The sequence below is a fragment of the Monopterus albus genome, unplaced genomic scaffold (genome assembly GCF_001952655.1).
Source record: "Monopterus albus unplaced genomic scaffold, M_albus_1.0 scaffold439.1, whole genome shotgun sequence".
In the NCBI taxonomy this organism is placed as follows: Eukaryota; Metazoa; Chordata; class Actinopteri; order Synbranchiformes; family Synbranchidae; genus Monopterus; species Monopterus albus.
This window is the reverse complement of record NW_018128319.1, coordinates 184,919-206,732: the sequence shown is the minus strand read 5'-3', so window position 1 is coordinate 206,732 and position 21,814 is coordinate 184,919. Positions and strand designations below refer to the sequence as shown.

The following is a 21,814-nucleotide window of genomic DNA, read 5'->3' as shown; positions in this document are numbered from 1 at the left end:
CGCGGGCGCGGGGGGGGGCGGGGAGCACCCAGCCATGTTGGCGCCGGATCTGCCGCTGTAGCTGATCCCATTGGCTGGAAACCATATGGAGGATATCCTTCAGACCTGGAGGGTGAGAGACACAAGGACAAAACTGAGAAAGTAACAGAGCAGAACGAGGGAGAGAGAGAAACTGACAAAGGAAACTACAACCAACAGGGTCACTGATCAATCAGCTGATCATTGTCCTGATGGTCTGATTGATCTTTTTATTCCCAGAATGTCAAACACCAGGGAAAGGTCCCACTGTGACTTTCCAGAGCCAAAGGTGGCGTCTTCACGTCTTAAGCTGGACAAACACTGTGCGACTCTTATTGATCGTGTACAACTCAGACTATACATCTCAATCGGCCCAAATCCACATCTTCACTGCTCACACAAATGCTCATTCTAATATTGAAACAAGATGGCTGCACCCACAAGGTTTATGTAACTAGTAGTTCCCCTGGTGCTGTCCGTCGTGATAGTGTACAGCGTGGTGCTGCACAGCTCGATTTGCCTCGTCCATAAATGTTATATAGACACATTATACACTTCCTGTGGCCTGGTTTCAGTTGATTCTGTCCACAAAATGCGATCTCTCATCTGTACTGTGTTGTCTTTGTGCTAGCACAGAAGCACTGAACTAACTTGGAACCGTGGACCTGCTCAGGCTGCAGACGGCTGACCACATTTCGGACATGCACGAAATGCATCCGATTGCTCGGGTGCTAGAATGTGGGTTGTTAATGTGATTAATCAGGTGCCAGGACTAAAATTCTAAAATGAGTCAGGAGCGACTGTATCAGGTCTAAAATCAGGTCTGTACAGATTCTTATTTTGATATTCAGATATTCAGTTTGTCCTCATGTCTGACAAAGAAAAGCATCAGCTCCTCACATTAAAGAAGGTGGAACCAGAACATGTCGGTGACTGTTGCTTCTAAATAGCTGAGGTTCATTTTCTACCAGTGAACTGACTCATGGCTGCAGCTCTAGGTCACTGAGTGGCAGGGCCAGCAAGGCCTTCTCTTTTGGCCTAAACACTATCAGAAGCACTGACCTACATTGACAACTTAAATTCTAATATTTGTTCCATGAAATTGTCGTAGTATTTCTCTTGGCTGCACCGCTTCCAGTACGTGTATGTTAGATTTTTTGTCCAATCAGATTTCAGCCTCTATGTGTTGCCATGTCAATCTAATCTGCCCAGGGCCTTCAGAATCAGTAGTGCAGGTCGATGTAACTTAAACTATATTAGCAATGGGACTGTTTCTTTAACCAATCAGATTTCAAATTCGCCTCACACAATAACGTCAGCATTTTTCCGTCCTCTGATTGGTTGGTCAGAGCAAAACAGTTACAACCAAGTTCGAATAGCAAAACATGTCTGTAGCGATCTGCACACATTAATACATTTTTGTTAGAAGTTTTTACACCCACAATGGCTGACGGAGGAGAAGAAATTGACTTGGTTTCAGAGATACTTAAAAATCCATTTTCAGGGCGGACTTTTTACAGAAAAGCTAGACATCGTGAGGAAAGCTCGGCTAACCCCGAAGCTAGCTAGCCTGTCTCAGCCCAGGAAAGGGTTTGTTCGCCACTTCCAGACCAGTGCCTACCAGCGGTACCACTGGCTTACAGCCTCCTAGGAGCGTTGCAAATAACTGGGAATGCCTGTTATTTGCAAGTGATCACTTGGTGTTTGGAGTCACAGAGGGTTTGCGAACTTGAGTTGTCTAACCAAGGCAGCGGGGCAACACCAAGCCACGGCGGGGCACTTGCAGGCTGCGGTGCGTTTGGGAACATTTGGGGAAGCCAGAGTTGATCTCCAGCGCAGTGAACAAGTGCGCAGAGAAACGGAGCTCCACAGTGAAAAGGTGAATTAAAATAGGGAAATGTTGAAAAGACTGGTAGAGTGTGTCATCTTTTTGGGTAAACAGGAACTTCCATTCAGGGGACACCATTAAAGTGCTGGATCCACAAACAGACTCCGTGCGTTGTGCTAATACACGTCTGGATGACTGAGTGTAGTTTTTTGCCTCACGCATTCAGTGGGATTTTTGGAACAGAACAAATCACTGGATGTACAATTGTGTCTGCCAAGGGTGAAGGAGTTTTGTGACACCCATGAGCGAGAGCCGGACCGGTTTGGTGCTATCTAGGTCTGCACTGTGGGCATCTCGGGTGCTCCGAGCGCACGGAGTGGGCCTGCGCAAGGAGACATTCGCGCACACTACCAGAAACTCCACAACAGTGTTCTGGACAACATTCTTTGCCAGATACAGAACAGATTTCAAGATCACGAACACTTAATGTTTCTTTCCCTCCTCAACCACCAGCGGTTTCACACATATCGGATAAAATTCCCGCACACAGCCTCCTCCAGCTTGACGCAGAGCCACGGAATTGAATGTGATGTATGCTATGACAGACTTTGAAGGGAAATGCCCCTCTCATCTCCTCGACTTCCTGAGTGAGAGCATGCCACAGCTGTACACATCGACTATCCCTATATCCACTGCAGCTGTCGAGCCTACATTCCCTGCCCTCGTGTGCCAGGAACAGGACTGGACAGAGTCGACCCGCAGCCTTGGCCTCCATGGCTGTAGAAAAGGACTTAGTGGTGGAACTGAAACGCAGAGATCACCTCTATGACAGAGTCATTGAAGAAAGGAGGATGGATTTAGTCTATAAATAAATAGCATCTCTGGTGAATATGATTTATTGTATTTAAATGTTTATGTTTTTGTGATGTTATTAGATAAATATTGATTCTGAACTGCTCCAGATGATGTACGTGGTACGGAGTGTAGAGGTTTGAATGTCTTAACCAACCTGCTATGTTCATATCTCAGGAACAGCAGTGATGTTCCTGGGTTAACTTTACCCAAATATGTGAAATGAACCAGTTTTCATTTTATATGTTGATTATACCTGTTAAGCCGAGCAGAAGTTTCATACCAATAAAATACTTTTAACTATTGTTTTTAGATGTTTTAGCTTTACGTCGGGTCAGTTTGACCCACAACATAACAGGAGGGTTAACTGCTTTAGTAAAAATGGTATTCACCCTCAATACACAAAATGCCTCTCTCTGTAATGCTATGCTTTGTTATATTGCATTTTTATAGTATAGATGGTTTATTGCAACATGATAGTGATGAATTAAGTCGGGTAAGTCCCCACTGAAGGCCCGCCACTGCTCTGTACAGTACACAAATGTAAGTATTTATTGCTAAAAGAGAAATTAAAGCAGCATCTTGTGCCCCCCCTTCAATAAAGTACAGACCTGGCCCATTCTGAACAGTGATCCTGTAATCATATTGATTATTGATTATTGATTTCCTACCTCAGATAAGATTGCAGCCTGTCTGGAGCTCAGGTCTCCGACTCGTCCACTCATGCCTGTGCTGCTGCTGAGACGGAGGCCGTGAGTGTAAATGAACTGTGCTGGAGGGAAGAGGTGGTGCAGGAGAACAAACCACACCTACACACACACACACACACACACACACACACACCTCACCTGCCTTTTTAAAATGGAGGCAAAGGCCAAAGTAACCTAACAGAAGCTGTCGTTTCTGTAGAAAGATCTCAGAGAACATGGTTCATAAAACTCATTTTATTCTTTTATTCTTTAAATACACAGCTGTTCAGAAACCACTGGGACCCAGATACCAGGTTCACCAAAAAAGAGCTGGTGCTTATGAATAAATAGATGATTTACACAAAACGATCAGAAAGCAGAGAAGAACTTCTCATGGTGCCATTGTGCAAAGTTGTTTTAATCATCCCAGAAAATAATGCAGCTCCCCAACACCAAACATGGAGAATATGGAAGGAAAAATCAACCTTAGAGGATTTTTAGAAACCTAACCATCCTGTTTTTAATGCCCCAAAGTTCAAATAACGAAAATAATGTGGCGATCCATCAGCTGTGCACACACCTGTTCGCCATGCGCAGGCCAATCACGACTGTGCTTTCTGTTGAGCTGCAGCGCTGTGACAGCAGAGACACGTCCTCTGTGCTGCTCTAATAAACTGGAAACAATGACGGTGGTGCTTCCCTTCAGGAGGAGGGGGAGTGGACCCGACCTGGCTGATTCTCCTAAACCTGAATCAAGAATGGTGTTTTGAAAAACCTGGCTGGTGCACTGTGCATCACTTCATGTCTGACTGTTGGCATGTAGATGTGAATCCTGCTGCAGACTGTTTGTTCTCCACAGGTCCAGTGGATGTGTCTTACAGACCAAGTTGTGGTGGTGGTTACTCAACTTTCAGTGTAAAGGGGCAACGCACAATAATCGGCTCAAGTCTGACCAGCAGTCTGATTATTCCTGTGTTCGTCCGGACAAAAACAAACTTTTAGCTGCTGATGGTGCAACTGAAAAAGTCAGTAGGATTCGTTGTCTAGGCAGAAATGTACACATGAAATGTCACAACGGTCCATCCAGTTACTGCTCAGACATTTCAGTCTGGAGCAAAGCGATGGACCCACACGGTCGTCAGTGGCACCACTAGCACAGCTCAAGGACAACCAACTCAAAACAAGCCCGTTCTGACAGTTGGCCTTTCTAGTGTTGACCAAACACGTGAGGTGACTGCTGATCCAGCTCAGTATCTTCTCTGAGAGCTGGTGAGAACAAACATCCAGCTGCTTCATAGTGATCCCCTCTAACACCAGACGCCTCGGGGACAGTGCAGCCACACGCCAGCAGCAGGACTGGGTCAGCTCCTCCTGGACCACCAGTCAGTTTCTGGTTTTATATGATGAATAGATGAAAATAAATTATTTTGTGGATTCATTTCACCAGATGTGGCCACTACATGTCAGCTGCTTCAAGACAGTTACTTCAGGTGTAAAGCTGCTTTCATTGTGTCCTCAAGATTTATTTTACAGTCATTGAGACTAAAGCTCTTCAAACTTTACACTTTGGGATTAGATATTTTCCACCTTATGACAAAATAATTAGAGAATTATTTGTTTTTTCCTCTCAATGTTCAAGGTTTGCTACACAAACTGCAGAATGAATGTAGCCTACATCAAAAATACTCCTGTTTTAAAATGTTTATAATAATTATTCCAAAAATAATTCTTCAGTATTAACAAACAAAAGTTTGATACAATCTCTATGCATTCAGTTTTCTTTTTAGATCTGCACAAAGCTGAGTGAAAACATCCAGATTGAAAAGTGACACACTGGGATGAGATGTGAACTTTGCCCTAAACAGCGAGAAAACACACACCTGACCTTAGATAGTGAGGGGGTGCACAAAGCTACTTTAAACATGCTAACCTGGTTGTGTTTGTTTCAGGGATGGAAACCTCTGTGTGCTTACAGAGTATTTATTAACCACAAGACCTTCCTCCAACGACAGCGAGGAAGCTGTCGGCTCTGAAGTAGCTTTAATTTTCTGGACAAGATGAGAAGCAGGTGAAGAACCACCTACGTGATACAGACTGTGCACGGGCACAGGGAGAAACCTCTGAGCTGTCTCCTGCTTTAATGGCTCTAATGTGCTGAGTGAGCTTAAAGGTGAAGCCAGCCTGAGGCTTCCTGAGAAGGCTATCTCTGCTCACAACACATGGTTCAGGATCAGTTCCACATCTGAGGAAACGTGCCTGTTCCTCTTGGTGCAGAGACTTGGAGAAGACTCACCTCTCATGTCTGTGGCCTATATGTGAAGCTGTTAGCTTAGCATAAAGACCAGAAACAGGGGGAAACAGTCTGGTGCCAAAAGTGACTCAGGTGTTATAGATATGTTTAGTACAAAACGTAAAACCTTAAAACAATAAATTGTAGTTTTACAGGACGTTTTGTGCCAGAAAATAAACACACTAGAGCAAATTCAGAAGTGTTTGTAGGTGGATGCTGTGAGCTTCGGACAAAACCAGGCTAGCTGTCATTTTTAAGCTGGCTCCTGACTGATGCTTCATTTTCCACTGTGAATCTTCTGATCCAAATCTCACATTTCCCAAAGTGTCAGACGATTCCTTCAAAGGGGTTTTAAAAAGTCTGTATATTCATATAGTTGATAAATGAAAAAAAAAAAAAGGTGTGCGATGACCTGACCAAGCTGCGCAGACTTGGATCACTGAGCTGAGTGAACAAACAAAACCACTGGTATTTGAGAGGGGGCGCCATTACCCACAAACCACCAGCTAACAGTTGAGTCAGAGCATCACAGAAACATCCTGGCAGACGCCAAAGATAACGAAAGGATAAGATTATCATTAACTCTGGCATCCAACCCTCATGATGGCTGAAACTCAACAAACCAGCCACATTCAGTTTGTGGCAGAGTCACTAGTGAATGAAGTGGAAGCTCCAGACGGCTGGTAGCACTGGGCCTCGTGAGGTAAGCTCCACCCATCCGGTTACTGACACACACTGGGCCTCGTGAGGTAAGCTCCACCCACCCGGTTACTGACACACACTGGGCCTCGTGAGGCACTGGGCCTCGTGAGGTAAGCTCCACCCACCCGGTTACTGACACACACTGGGCCTCGTGAGGTAAGCTCCACCCACCCGGTTACTGACACACACTGGGCATCTCACAAGAACCAGAGAACAGCCTCGTCCCAACGTGGAACCATATCTGTTGTTAGAGCCGTGTCTGCATTTCCCCACAAGGAAAAACCTGTTTGAATTAAAGAATCAATGTTACAGGAAAAACGTCTCTTCGTGTATCATGACAGCGTAACCAAAAAAAAAAAAAAAATTATTCAGTAAAAAAGTTGAACCTATTTAAAATTTTTCAAACAAAATAACACCGTGAACTGTCCCTGCACTGGCCACATACTCATCTTCCTGGGAGATTATCGTTTACTGTGAACGCTTCAGTTCTAAGGGTTTGGAAGGTGATCACCACGTACCAGAGGGTTACTAACAGCTGTGCAGAACTTTGGTGTTTAGCACTCACACTCATCGGCCTGTTGCTCACACGGGACCAGGTGGATCTCACACAGCCCCTCGCTCAGTCTCAACACAGGGACATTTCTTATATAGCAATTTAAGGGAGCTAATTATGCTCATAATTAAATACCAGAGGCTGATCCTGCTCATTAAAAGGGGCCATTAATCACGCTGAAATAAGCAACTCATGTTCCGGGTTCGGTGAATGTGACTCGAACGCTTGTCAGGGAACAAAGTTTACAATGAGATGATAAATGTTCTTGCACGAGGCCCGTTATACCTTAAGAGAAAAAGACAAGCAATGTCTCTTCATCCCTGCGATACACGTTTTTAGAAAGGCCCAGCTACTGTGTGAAGTGGCCCCCTGAGCACTGGGTACTGCAGCCAGTCACGCCCCCAGCTTCATCGTTTCATTAGTAAACCCATATTAAAACATAATAAACACATCCAAATGAAAGTGTCTGTGTGAGACATTCACTGAGGCGCTCCGAGCTGACGGAGGAAGGCAGAGCAGAGGAAAACAGTTTGATAGTTTGGTTGTATTTGGTCATATTGTGTTATTCCTTGTTTAGTGTTTGGCTTCTTGCATTAAAGCAGCTTTGGTGAGCATGAAAAACACAAATATACAACAGTTCCTTAACAGAAAACCAGAATCATTTCAGTTTACATCCCAGCCTCAGGGTGGAGACGTCTACTTGGCGACTCGTCCTGCCACAATCAGCGGCTCACGTTGACTCTGTTACAGCCTGTGTGTTTATCAGATGGAATGGGTGATGTAGAAGATGAACTCTATGTCCATGGCAGTCTGCGGCACACTGGCGTACCCTCCATGGATGACGGGGATCAGGGCGCTGTCCAGCTCGTTCATGTAGTGCTGAGGGAGAAGTCTGCCCCCAGAGCCAGCCTGGTACTCCACCTGAGAGCAGACACACACACTGATCTACTTAGTCTAACTCAACACAAGTTGTTCTGTTAAAAAGACCATCTACGTACCATATCAGCCTGTGTGGAGACGCGCAGAGAGAGCGAGTTGATGCCACAGGAGGTGAGAACAGCGAGGTGAGGAGTCAGAGCGCTGCAGGCAGCCAAAGCCATCTCCTTCTGAAACACGCTGCAGGATGGCAGAACTGACACCAGGCTGCAGTCCAGGCTCTTCAGCTGGTAGAACACCTGGAGGAACGTTCACACACACACATGAGCCACATTCCTCGTGCATGAATAACACAGTTTGCCAGATTAGTTAACTTCATCCAGGATGAATGAAAGAAACCAAAGAACCAAACTTTGAGAGGGAGCAGGACCATTTTAATCTCAAAACAGTCGGTTACCCAGTCAACTGGAGCCAGTATGTGCAGAACGTTGGACTCAATCTGTTCATTAAAAGGGAAATTCACCTCAGTGCACCTGATGGAGCGCCCATCTGACTCACACTCAGAGCCCTGCTGCACCCTCACACTGCGGACTCCGTCCAGAGGTCTCCCATCAACACCGCTCGTTCTGCTGCACAACAACAGTCACAAAATCCACATCACAGGTTTAAACTGAAACTAAACATTATTTGTTTGAAACGAGAAACTGAAAGCAGCAGAGCAGTGATGGTGATGTGACTGTTATTGTACTGATGGAATTTCTAAAGCGAGAAACTGAAAGCAGCAGAGCAGTGAGTGTGATGTGAGTGGAATTTCTAAAGACAACAACTAAACATGGAGAAGAGTGTTGCACTTCTAAAACACAGCTCCAACAGCATATTAAAACAGAAGCAGATGAGAAACAGGGACAAAATAAACATCTCAGAAGTTGTGTTTAAATACTGGTAACAGCTTTTCTTTTGTTGGCACCTGCTGGAGGCTACGTCAACTCAAGAACACAAAGTAACACCAATGGAGCAACAACATCTGGGTGTACTACCACAAACGGTAACACCTGTATGAACAGCTGGATAAGAGCGTGTGAGTGGCAGGGCAGTAGTGCAGAAGCAGAAAGACTGCTCAGGAGTGTGTGAATAGCTGTGTGTGTGTGTGTGTGTGTGTGTGTGTGTGTGTGTGTGTGTGTGTGTGCGCGCACGTGCCGTGCCATTACCCTGTGTTGATGGGTGAACTCCAGTCAACCCAGCGGACAGTGACGTTTTCTCTCACCTCCCCTCCGTCATTTTTCCCGCAGGGTATGTGGAAGTCCGTCTGCTCCCTCAGGGCAGTACGCAGAGACTCCATAGTCTCAGGAGGGATCTGAACCATCAACCCATCTGACACAGAGAGACAAAGTCCAGTTAGGTTGGACCAACAAAGAACATCAGGCAAGTTACTATGTTGTAGCTTAGTCTGCAGCTTCGCCATCATCAAGTAAGAGTGAACAAACAGCGGTTACCTTCGACAATGCTCGACTTGGCAGTGAAGCCTGAGGAGGCCTTCAGCGCTCCATTGAACACCACAAAACTGGCCCCGGTCACTGCAACAAACCACCACACAGTTATCGCTTTCTATAACGGGACAACAATCACACAGTGTGAATGTGTGTGATGCTACCATGTGTACGCGTCCCTCATCTGCTTCGACACAACCAGAGGACTGTCTGACTACTCACACTCACCTGTGCGGGTCTTCCCAGGCATGCTGTTGGCCTGGGTCTGGTAGTTTCCCTCCTCAGTCTGGAAACACACCAGGTGAGAGTCGGCCTCCGAGGTGAAACTGGCTCCGATGCTGATGACGTGTTCGTTGGAGGCATTTATCACCTTCTGCATCTGTAGCACACATTGTTCACAGTGAACCAGCTGCACTGCGTTGCTGTGAGTCTGCCGGTGTTCCTGGTTTATTCTGTATGTAAAAGCCTTGCTGTTAAACTTGGTGCAGAATCTCAACAGCCTGGAACCGGAAGCTTCTCAAGACCTGGACCTTTAAGGTTCTAGTGTTCAGCAGACCAAAAGTGAAACAGCAATACTGAACTTCTCATCTAACTCTTGTCAAGCGCAGCTCTCACATCGTTCTTTTAAGGCTCTCCTACCTCGTTGAAGCTACTTTTGGGGATGTCGATGTAACTGTGGCCCATCTCCATGTGGATCCTCAGGCCCTCCACCACTGATAGGCTGTACTGGTAATTCCTCAGGTCCTGCAGTCAAACAGTGCAAAGGTACTGAATCATGTCTGCAGAGTAATACTGTAAATACCGGTGTCATGTGTGCACACAGGGGAGACGACTGAGGGCAACAATGTGCATCTGATGTTGTTAATACTGGAACTTAAAACTGATCCTTTACACAGTCTCTGAAGATGTAAACCTATGTATAGTGGCTCTTCACTTCATTGTGTTGTAGACTTTACTGTAAATGGCTAAACTGACATTTTTGACCACCTCGGTTGTTCAGTGTAGACTGACTGATGTACGTGTTTTTATTCCAAACCTCCTAATCTGTGATAGGCTGGGCCTGAGCCGGCCGGCAGCATTGCCAAACATTTACCAGTCATGCGATCGACTGCGTCAGATTCTCAGATCATGCTGCTCCAGATGCTTTGGCGTCTCATACACAGAGCAATGACTGGAACTTTATCAGTGGATCTATTCATAGTCTTGCTTAACAAAAAAAAAAACCCTTCCAGGTTTAAAATTACATACAGTCTCAATGATTTTCATTTAACTTTAGCGGTCTTTAGTACCATTTGAGAAATAGCCTGATGTCAGGAATGAGCAGCAGCAGGCAGGACCTCCTCTGCATCTTAATTCAAAACAGTCTTTTAATAAAAAAAGAAAACCGATGTGGTTTCAGTGGGACTGGGAGCACAAGCATGTGGCTTTAGTTCTGAGTACAACTTGCTAAACGTGTGAAACAAAGGCTTCCATTCAAATGTAGCACAAAGTTTAACCTCATTTCCAGGAAACCTGCAATCCGTTGTGTGAATGTGTGTATTTTTATTGCACTTTGTTGCATTTATCTTCAAACTTTTTGGCAATATTTGCACTCAGGTTGTTTACGTGGACATTACACATTCACAACAAAACGTGATTACTGGTGACGACAAAGGCATCGACTGCATCTGCTTGTGTTTCTGTACTTACAGCCAGTAAATTCATAATGGTGTGTCCTGTCTCTCGATACACAGGCTCCCGAAAACGAACACTAATCAACGTAGTGGGATACACTGAAAAAAGAGAAGAGACTGTGAGCAACATCATAACTAATCCCCTTTACCTGCAGCCTATAAAAAGCTGATGAACTATTTTAAATACAAGGTTTCCTTCAAACTATTTTGGCCAAAACTGTTTTTAAGCCTGATGCAACCAATTATTTTCATTATCTGACAAATTTTTTCTCAATAAATCATTTTGTCTACACCATCAGTACAGAGACGAGGGCTGGCATCAGCAGTAAATCAGTTATTTTCCTTTGTTATTAGCAGGAACATGTCCAACAGTATCAGATGCCTGGTGAATTTGAGACCATATGAAGACTTATTACACTTCATATGGAACTTGACCAGTGAACTGCAGAGAGTCACACACCACTGTACTCGGCTCCGAGCCGTAGAAGCAGCCTGAGTGGAAAGACTTTGGCCCAGGGGACCTCCAGTTTCTGGATGAGCAGGCCAAACAGGAAGTGCCGTGGCGGGAGAGTGAGGCCATCTAGAGGCTGACAGGTGGGAGAGAAGAAGAGCATCCCCGCGTGCTCTTTGCTGCCCAGGAAACTGCTCGTGAACATCATGTTGTCCAGCTCCTCCACAAACCTCCCTGAAACACAGAAGAATCATTCTGCAGCGTTTCATTTCCATGGGTGAGATAACCAAGGTGAGGTCAACAGTAGGTGCTACCTACCTTTTTGGGCATCGTGGTAAACAGTGAGATAGAGTGTGAAAAGGTCTTTTGGAAGACTTTTTTCTTCTGGCAAACACTCCAACAAAAACACGAGCTCTCTCTGCCCCAGAGCCTGCAGTCCATTAGAGCCGAAGCACCAGCACTGCCGACCCGAGTCTGGCAGGGGAAATACAGAGTTAACCAGGGCTAGGCTTGTGGGGACACACAGACAAGTCTTGTTTTTATCCAACATATATGCAGGATGTACAGATTTGATGATCTGAGATGCATTGTACTCACATGTAACCAGTTTGACATTGATTAGCAGGTTGGCGTTCAGAACGAACATCAGCGGGCGGGGGCCTCCCTCCTCTAGCAGATGCAGAATCTGGCCTGGGGCGAGGCTTTCCTCAACCAAAGCATCTGAAAAGTAAAGACCGCAGAGCAAAAGAAGAAGAAGACTCTCAGAGTCAAGTTACATTTATATGTGAGCCCTTTGCCGTTACTGAGGCACAGGTGACTTTTCCTGCACTGTTACCAAGTTCAGGTCATTTTAATACCATACAGAATGAAATTTAATAGAGTCGGGTGCAATCATTTAATATGTAATTGAAATTAGACCTTTGACAATACTTCTCTGTTGTAATTGAGAATATTTAGTAATATAATGAACCATTGAACATTCCAAGATACATGGTAGAATATTGAAAAATGGATTTTAGATGATACCAGATGAGCTGAGAACTGATTTTCAGTCATCAGGCAAAGACACCGTACATTTAATCGTCCTGTGTATTTAACCTTGTGCCACTGTGGTTTTTGCCGGCGCTCATTTCAGATGGGTGCCCAAAACCTCACCAACATGTTACTATCTAGTCAGACCTGTATGACTTCTACAAGAAAATGAGACTGACGTAAAACTGAGGTGCATATCTGAAGAAATAAAACCATCACAAACAAGCGAATGCACTGAAACAAACACAAACCTCCTCCATCCTCGTCTCCAGCGGTGATGAGCAGAGGAGGAAGCTCATCTTCACTGTCTGGCAGTAGACTGGGAACCCTCTTCACCGAGGAACTGATTCCACAAAGCAGGGCATAATCCCAGGGCCCGGAAAGCGGGGGCCGGACCGCCTCTGCAGCGCCAGAAGGTTCGGGGGCTGACGAGCCACTGACTCCAACCTCTGAGCCTGCAGAGCCAGGCTGAAATGAGACAGCCAGCTGCTAGTACTCCCATCAGACTTCAACAGAATCATTGCATTGCTCATAATAACTGAATGTTTACAGTATATCCACCTTGAGAAGAACCCGACTTTCTCAGCACAAGGTAACCACTAAACTTGTGGCTTGTTGTGAGCTAGTGGTAAAACTGAGAAGCTACTGAACGGAAGTAGTGTCCCGCTTACTGCTGTTTGGCCAGAGGTAACGCCACTCGGCTCCTGGGAGCTCCTGTGGCTCGTCACCGACAGCCTGGTCGTGTCTGCCACCTCTCCGTTGGGCAAGATGCCATCAGCAAACCACACGTGCTTCTGTTCACGAGGGCAGCCTGATAACACATGAAATACAGATGTCGTTTTTTCAAGGGAGCAGTTCAGGCAAACACTCAGCAAACTTCAGACTATGTACAGTACATAAGGGTAATCATACTGTCGTTGTTTGGGTGTTTGAGAACAGACACAGGCACCATGACGGTGGGTGGAGGTGAGTTTAGAGTGCCGGCTGCACGAGCCTGCTGCAGAGGGGGGATGGTGCTGCAGTACTCAGATGGGACGTTGGGGTTCGGACTGGGGCCCGTAGGACTCATCATACGCTCCAGGGCCTGGGCTACAAGGAGAACGATGCCATTAAAGGTGAGTTCATTATAACAGGGATTTCAAATGTGATTTTACTCTTTTAACTCAAGTAGTTCTCCTCACTTGACTGATTTTTATTGGCCTTGCTGGTGGTATAGATCTAGGAATGTAGCATCAGCTGGATGTTCAGGGTTACCGTGACATTTTGATGATGAAGCCTAAGGACTTCCGTGATGCTCTGACTTCTGGTTTTTAGTGAAATACCTTAACAACAATTTGATGAGTAGTCGTGGTATTTGGTGAGGATATTCATCCGCCAGCTGGTCAGAGTTTCCACTCATCCTATGAAATATCTTACCTTCCACTTTTTAGACTGGCACACATTTCTGTATGGATGATGAAGATCCTCTGACTTTTCCCCTAGCGAGGCTAACCACTTGTGGTTTTGAGTGAAACGTTTCAACAAAAATTGCACCAACTTTAATGAGCTGCTGCATTATCATCTACGGCACACATCAGGCTCCAAGTTCTCTTGCTAACATATGCTAATATGTTAACAAGCTGATAGTCTAAACATTACATTAGGACATTCACATTCTGTTCAAAACACTGCTAAATATAAACTGTAAATGTACATTGTACAGATCATACAGACTCCTACAGGGCACATTGAGAGCTGATGTACCTGAGTCAAATTCCTCGTGTGTCCATCACACCTGGCCAATAAAGCTGATTCTGATTCTAAGCATGGCTGCAGAATCTGTCTTGTTTAGCTCAGCTGTTTAAAGAAATCTACACCCTAATGTGTTGTTTAAATGAACAATGTACAGACAGACTATGGGCAGCTGCTCTCAAGCTAATGAAAAGAGCCCTGTGCAAAACCATGATGTGCTAAACTAAACTCACGGAGGAAACAACACTGCCATTTGTGCTGGATGGGTATGAATAACATCAGGCAAGTGTTCACTAACACGTTAGCCCTCGCAAACCAAGGTAGTGGCTGATATGATGGCTTGATGCTGGGAGATCAGTTTGAATTCTGGTTTCCACCTAGTTGTCAATATAGATCCTCAGGAGACCACGGTCCACACTGCACCTTGTCTGATTCCCTTATTTTACTCAGTTAAGCACTTATACTCACCAAGCTACTTGTTTGTCTTGTGTTAATTTATCAAAACTGTCTTTTTCTTTAAAAGGCATAGATGACCTTTAGACACCTGAGTTAGCGTAAGTGTCATTTGTTTTTATAGCATGCAGGTAGCAGGTCACAGCAGGCCACACACTTTCCTGTTGGGCCACATTTTGCATCACTGACGCAAACAAACAGACAAGGATTAATAACTGTGCCAGCTCAGAGGGCACGAGCTTGACAGAAAAACACAAGACAGTGATTTGTGGTTAATGTAATGACTAATCATTGCATGTGGGAAGTGCCAGTCCCTGGGCAGTAACGATAGTCTCTGTGTAACACGGAACAATACTGCATGTCTTTGTAGATAATTTGTCATGTGTGGTTCAGTCACCAAACTGGAAAGGAAGGGATTTTTCCAGACAAAATCTGACACATTAACATTTGATCTGAATCCTTGAAGGAGCTTTCTGAAAACTGGACAATTCACCCACAGTGCAGACAAACAAAGGTCACTGGAAACAGCACAGACATGAGCCGTTACTCCCAAGAAAGCTGGTTATGACTGAAAGGTTTTATTATCAACACCTGGTTGTGTTCCCACAAAATGCTGATGGAGCTTTCATCGACATCATACTGATTAAGCATCACAGATCTTTATCAGTCAGGTGTGCACTGACAACAACAGCGTGGGAAATACAAACGTTCAGTCGCTTGTCAGTCAGACAGCATTGCTATAAGAGGAGTTGTCTCACTTTGCTCTGCATGGAAAGGATGATGAGGCACAAAAGGTCAATATGCAAAAAAAAAAGACTCCATTTTGCACATAGCACTAATACTCCTTTTTAACATCTAGTGAAAATGGTGGTTTGCATCATCTGCACAGTTTATAAAAACAGAGGAGCAGTACACAGGCTACTTACTGAGAAGTCAGATGCATCTTACCTCATCCTCATCATCCACCTCTGCTACAACTCAACTCCACATCACCATGAGTCTATTCCTCAGTCTGACTTCAGACGCATCACAGCTCCTCTAAAGCCGCTCCTCGCTTATTTTCACGAGTCTAAGAGCCCGTTAGCTTTATGCTGGGGTGTGTGCCGTAAGCCTCACACGCAGCTCACCACACTGACATGAGGGATGGATAGCAGCGACAGAGGGAAGGGAGGAAGCTGCGGTGACGGAGGGGAGAGGCAGATCGCATCACACTGCTCGAGCATCCTCCACAAAAAGTGGATCACCTCTTTCTCCTTAATTCAGATTGGGTGTGAGCATCACGTCTGCTGTGTTAGGCGGGTCCTGTACCACACACACACACACACACACACACACAGCCAAGGACAAACGCCAGTGCCCTGCTGTAACTCTCCTCCCTCTCTCCCTCCCCACATCCATTCTGCAGCCTTTGGCTATAACACAGAGCCTCTGCCTTCCATCATCAAAGCAGATTTTTTGAACACTACAGAAACAGAAACAAAAGACAACTCTTTATATGGATGCTTACATTTTTATCAGATGTTCAGAGGGACCTAAGAAAAAAGCCCCAGGGTGTTTAAATATTCATCTACTGAATAACGCATCAGTGTGAAGTTATTACATTTTAATAACAGCTAGTGAGTTCAGGCTATTTTAAGGTTTAAGAGACGACTCATAGCTTTAGTTTCCTGTGAGGGGATGAAAAATTGACATCAATAAAACCCTGTTATGATCTTCACCAGCAAACTGGGGCAGGACAAGCTCTTCAACACTGACATATCATCAGCTCCTGATGAATGTGTTGGTAAACAGCTACTTATTTACACACCGAGCAACAACAGAAGAACATTAATCAGAAGACATGTTTATGGCCCCCTTAAATATGAGAGTCTAACATGAGAGTCAGCCTACTGGGCTGCTAAACTGTGTCTGTGTGCTGTTTGGTGCTAGATAGGCTGCGTACATCTGACTTCAGAACGGCTCCCGTGATGCAAACAATGAGCTGAAAGATGCTAAAACTGGTCACAGAGGACTTGTTACTACAAACACCACCTTTTACATTAGTCAGTCACTGGAGCCACTGTTAACATACACACTAATACTGATCAGTGCAGCTTCAAAGTGCTGTGTACATCGACTTACGACATGTTCAACATCAACTATTAGGTCCTACAGAACAGCTTTCACTAAGTCGGGTAAGAATAAACATTTGACTGCTCTGCTGTTTCTGTCTGGTCATTATTCATCTCTTGTATTTACACAGTCATCTGTTAGCAAGCAAAACACTTCAGGTTAGAAGGGAGGGAGGCACATAACTGGAGGTTACGTGCAGCCAATCACCTGTGCATTCACAGGTGTTTAGCATAAATACATCATTATATAAATGATACCATTAGAAAAAAGCTTTCTCCAGATGCTCTTCTAAGCCTTTGAATGTGGGGAGGCTCTCACATAAATGAGCTGAGACCCTTTCATACCATCTCAGATGCACAGATTAATTTGGAACTAGTCTTTCCTCATGTGACTGCAGAAACATGAAGTGAAACTACAGCAGCTGAAGCTGACCTCCGATCAGGCTGGGCTCTTACCTCTGTGTATGCTATCAAAGCAGATGGTACACACTCGAGCCTCCTTCTCCAGGTACCTCAGCTTACACCTCCTGCTGCAGCACATAGCACAGTAAACCTGCCAGAGAAGAGAAGAGATGGCACTGATGTAAAACACATGCTACAGAGCATCTGACATGGACAGCACATCCTCGCGGGCAGGAACAAAGACATAATAATACACAGCATGTGTAAGCATGATCACAAGTCTAGCCGAGCTGTGAACAATAACATCCTAAACAGTCCCGTTTCAATCAGTAGCCGTTAAAGGACTTAGCTGCAGCTTTCGGACGCACTGCTCAGTGGAGCTGTATCGACAGGCTGGAAAAAGAGCTGCTGACTCACTCTCTCTGCAGCCATGAGCCCACTGTGCTATATTTGGTCCTGTGACATCAACTGGTGTGTTTAACGTTTCTGAAACACGCACAGGTCACAGCAACTCTCACTTCTTCACACAGTGTTAAAATGTTATGCCTCACGTCTCCTTATACACACAAACATTAAATCATATACAACAAGCACATAGCTGAAGCTGATCAGAAAAATTTGGTACTTTTAGTTCAGTCATATTTTTAGACTTGAAGGCTCCTCACACCAGCTGCTATTCCTTAACCCCAAAGATTTCATTTATGTCTGACACTAAAGCTCAAACAATCAGTTAATCAATAAGATCATTAAAGAAAATTTGTAGCAACAATTCTGATAGTCAGTTAATCATTTACAGAATCTTTTATGCCAAAAATACCCTGCATCTCACAATTGAGGAGTCTGTTATGATAATGAAGTGTACATCTATTTTGAATACGCCGCCATGGCCTCTGGAAAACTGTGATGAGCATTTAAGAAAACAAATATTTGATCTGACAGCATATTATGGTCCAATCATTTCACTAACAGAGAATAACTGGCAGATGAATCGTTATTTGCAGCTGGCCACCCAATCACAAATCATTCCAGTGAAACTTGCTGTAAAATGTGGTGGATTCCCTCACTGACCTTCCCACAGGCTCGACAGTGATGCCGCCTCTTGGTGAAAGTGAACCTCTGGTAGCAGTTCATACACTTGGGGGCCTGAGAGTCGGGTACCCACGCAGGCTGCCTGCTGCCCAGCTCGTCCACTCCCTCTCTCTTCCAGCTCACTGACCTGGCACCATCTGTGGGCGACTCCCCGGGGTAAGGTGGGGGCTCTGAAAGCTCATCATACCCCACACTGTAATCCTGATGCTCCTGAGTAGTGTATATAGGGCTGGAAAGCTCCTCTGTAAGACTTGGGCTCATGGGTGAACTCTGTTCATCCTCTGTCATAGTCATGCCTCTTGAAGACCCACTGAGCATCTGAGCCTGCTCCTCCCCTTCTTCCCCTGCTGGTGGAGATCTTGCAGTTTGGCAGTGTAGCTGTTTAGGTCTTGCGCCTCCATAGGAGGGTTGCTGATCAGGGCTACTGCTGTGCTGGGACTGGAAAGTGTTGCTGGTTAAAGAATGGTTTAACCCAGAGGAGAGGTCTGGCTCTCCTTGCCAGGGTCTACAAGAGTCCTGTGAGAGTGATGGAGCACCAGGGTTAAAACTGCCCTCTACAGACACACGCATTGTTCTGTCGCTCTCTGGAGAGGCCAGACCCTCTAGCTCCTCCAGTCGACCTCTACCACACATCCTAGGCTCCTCCTCCACAAGCCGGTCCTCCAGATTCCTATTTGGTTCTGAGAGGCTCTCAGGTTGAGAACAATCTCCAGACCTGCTGCAGTAAGAGATGCCTCTGCCCTGCTCTGCCTCAGTGTGAGCCTGCAGGAAGGCATCCAGCTCCTCGTCTGTAACCAGCAGCTCAGCCTGGTCACTCTCAGGGAGATACTCAAAGCCAAACTCAGGAGGATCTTCTGGGCTGGGTTCTGAGCAGTCGGAGGAGGGGTGGTACACGGCAGATGGTCTGAGAGAGACATGCTGCCCCTCTGGCGACAGCCTGCCCTCTGCAACCTGCTGGGACACTGACTGGTCAACAGGTCCCTCTAAACGAGGCCTGTCCTCCGAAGCTGACAGAGCGTCTGCCTCTGTGCTCTCAGAGACATAGGTCTCATCACACTGCTCTGCAGCTTGTTCTGACTCGTCTCCTTCTGTCTCTGTGCTTAGCAGGGCTCCACACATGGACACAGCTATGGGCAGGCATGACAAGCCCACCGGTTCACTGTCTGAGGCCCCTGCTTTTACACCTGCTGAAGACTCTGCCTCACCTTTATCTGAGGCTTCTTGTGACTGTTTATTCACCGAGTTTGTTGTCGTTTCGTCAATGCTCGCAGCAGGCAGGGTTCCACCTGGTTCACTGTGGTCTAAAGGGTTATCCACCATGTGGTTTGTGCAAGCTAGCTCATCACAGCCCCCCTCGTCTTTGTTAGCTGACTCAACGGCCCCTGGTGACAGTGAATCCTCACAGCCCCTCTCCACCGCTGCAGGAAGAATGACATCCAGCAAACTGAGTGAGGCAGAGTATGCACCACCCTGCTCCTGGGCGTCAGGACGCTGAAGCTCGTCATTCGCTGCAGAGGCTTGCTCTTGCTCAGTGTCTCTACAGCCTCCACTTTGACTTAGGCCCGTTTGCTCATCTGTGACCACGGGGCTGTCAAAGTCCACAAGCAGCAACTCCTCTGCCTCCATTTGCTTCTCTACTATGTCCAGCTCACTGAAAGCATCGTGACCGTTGGCCCTGACCAGGATGGCCGAGCTTGTGTCATTCACGAGGTCGCACACTGGCTTCAGAGCTCGATCTGGGCAGGGAGGGGCAGAGCTCTGAGCTGGCCTGCGATCCACGGAGGATAGAAGGTCCACTCCAGTGAGAGGCTGACCTTTGACCTCTCTGTCATCAGCGCTGTGGTTGTGACTGCTGGGGTGCTCAGGACAGCTGGTGGCCAAACCATAATGAAGAGAATTAAGGTCCGAGAGACTCTGTGGTTCAGTGGACACCTCTGAGGATGAACACTGGGAGCCCAGTGAGGAGAAGGGGTACGCAGAAGGCCTCAGGAAAACAGACTTGCATTCAGGTTCTTCTGAAATAAACAAAACAAAACATGTTAAAAACAAAAGATAATTTAGACATCACACTATGTTTCTGATTTCTAAACAGAACAACAATAAAACTAGCTCCGTGATTCTTGACCTCCACAGTTCCCCTGATCTGCCATCTCTTAATTACATTTCTTACTGTGGAAACTGCAAGCTGACAACGCTTTGCTATCTTCTTGTAGCCTTCTCCTGCATTGTGGGCGTCAATAACTTTCATTTTCAGGGTCTTACACAGCTGCTTAGAGGAACCCATGGTTGCTGGGTGTCCACAAGTGTGTGCACAAGGTTTGAAGAGTCAAAGTATTTGTACAGCTTTGAAATTGGCATTTACCAATGACAGCTGTTGCTGTGCATCAGATCTAACGAGCTGATTAAGGTCTGATACCTTGTGAGAGACTTTGAGACTCTGGAACTCTTAGGGTGCCCAAACTTTTGCACCATGCCATAATCATGTTTTTATTTTTTATTTTTGTTCAATTTATGGCATAAGAAGTAACTATGCATCACTGTTTGCAGAAAATATTGTGCATTTTTTCCATTTCCAAGAGAAACTGTGTTAACATCTGTTCAAATAAAAAATCACCAAAATCTGTTATTTATCAAGGGGTGCCTAAACTTTTGCATAAGACTGTACTTAAGCAAAGATGTCTGTAATTTACATTTTCAGCTTCTCCACAGTGAAGATTAGATGTTCTTTATCATTGCAAATTGAATATCTTTCAGTTTTGGACTGTGGGTCAGGCAGGAGATTTAAAAATTGTAATGGACCCTTTTCTTTCTTGACATTTAATGCAATAAATCAATCCATTAGCTCTAGGAGACAATAAGCAGATCAATCAGTAATGAAAATAACAGAGACCTTACCAGCACTCAGCTCAAAGTCATCGAGCAGTTTGTCCAGATCACATACAGCTGCCTTGAAGAAGTTGTCCATGCTGGGCTAATAGCAGGGGGCCCTTAATCCCCTCCAATTCCTAAAAAGAAAAAGACTTGTTATAACACTGGAAAGAAAAAATATTATTTTATATTACCACATATTTACAGTCTAATATCTTTGCTCTTTGTGCAGTGCTGTAAAAATTCAGCCTTCAATACTGAATCTGAAATTCAAGACCAACTTTGCCAGCAGGGCTCATGTCAACATAATCAGGCGACAAAATCTGAGACACTAAAGCTGTGTAAATATTTACTGCATCAGTCAAATGTAGTTTGAAGACGACATAGGTACAAAACACTGAGTGAACACAGCTTGAAAACATGAAAACGTCACCTTCATCTAATTGATTAATAGAAAAAAATAATTAAATTAGTCAGCAATGTCAGATGAAGTCTTAGTGTGTGCACAATTATGATAAAGCTGTCAAAGGTTATGAAGAACAAACAGGTTTAGAATTTCACAGCACAAGTTCAAATAACGACACTGGGTAACTACTGTACAGGAACAATACTCTGAAACCCCCCCCATGACACTGTATAACACCACAGTGACATATAATAATAAACAACCTGCAGTGAAGAGGAACTGTCACCATTATTCTCACAAAAT

General features: G+C 45.2%; 1 protein-coding gene and 1 long non-coding RNA gene across 6 annotated transcripts in view; one reads left to right on the top strand and one right to left on the bottom strand.

Annotated features, from left to right (window-relative positions):
- The first annotated feature begins 1,405 nt into the window (after positions 1–1,405).
- Positions 1,406–7,360, top strand: LOC109952172 (uncharacterized). The gene is made up of 4 exons (XR_002273717.1): positions 1,406–2,730; positions 3,375–3,483; positions 3,670–6,380; positions 6,490–7,360. It is a non-coding gene; the product is annotated as an uncharacterized LOC109952172 (long non-coding RNA).
- A 96-nt stretch (positions 7,361–7,456) lies between these two features.
- The window catches only part of zfyve16 (zinc finger, FYVE domain containing 16), a 17,963-nt gene continuing 3,605 nt past the window's right edge, over positions 7,457–21,814 (bottom strand). For 2 of the 5 annotated variants that reach the window (XM_020587087.1, XM_020587086.1), the window contains exons 2-18: positions 21,133–21,242; positions 18,217–20,252; positions 17,203–17,299; positions 13,364–13,540; positions 13,123–13,262; positions 12,703–12,919; positions 12,017–12,139; positions 11,738–11,893; positions 11,429–11,653; positions 10,985–11,067; positions 9,935–10,039; positions 9,524–9,674; positions 9,302–9,382; positions 9,017–9,179; positions 8,332–8,437; positions 7,931–8,107; positions 7,457–7,853 (exon numbers count right to left, since the gene is read on the bottom strand). In XM_020587087.1, the coding sequence (XP_020442743.1) occupies positions 7,695–7,853; positions 7,931–8,107; positions 8,332–8,437; positions 9,017–9,179; positions 9,302–9,382; positions 9,524–9,674; positions 9,935–10,039; positions 10,985–11,067; positions 11,429–11,653; positions 11,738–11,893; positions 12,017–12,139; positions 12,703–12,919; positions 13,123–13,262; positions 13,364–13,540; positions 17,203–17,299; positions 18,217–20,252; positions 21,133–21,202 (4,266 nt within the window). In that variant the 5' untranslated portion in view covers positions 21,203–21,242 and the 3' untranslated portion in view covers positions 7,457–7,694. The remainder of the gene's footprint in view (positions 7,854–7,930; positions 8,108–8,331; positions 8,438–9,016; positions 9,180–9,301; positions 9,383–9,523; positions 9,675–9,934; positions 10,040–10,984; positions 11,068–11,428; positions 11,654–11,737; positions 11,894–12,016; positions 12,140–12,702; positions 12,920–13,122; positions 13,263–13,363; positions 13,541–17,202; positions 17,300–18,216; positions 20,253–21,132; positions 21,243–21,814) is intronic. The other 3 variants (XM_020587089.1, XM_020587088.1, XM_020587090.1) reach the window with 3 other exon arrangements.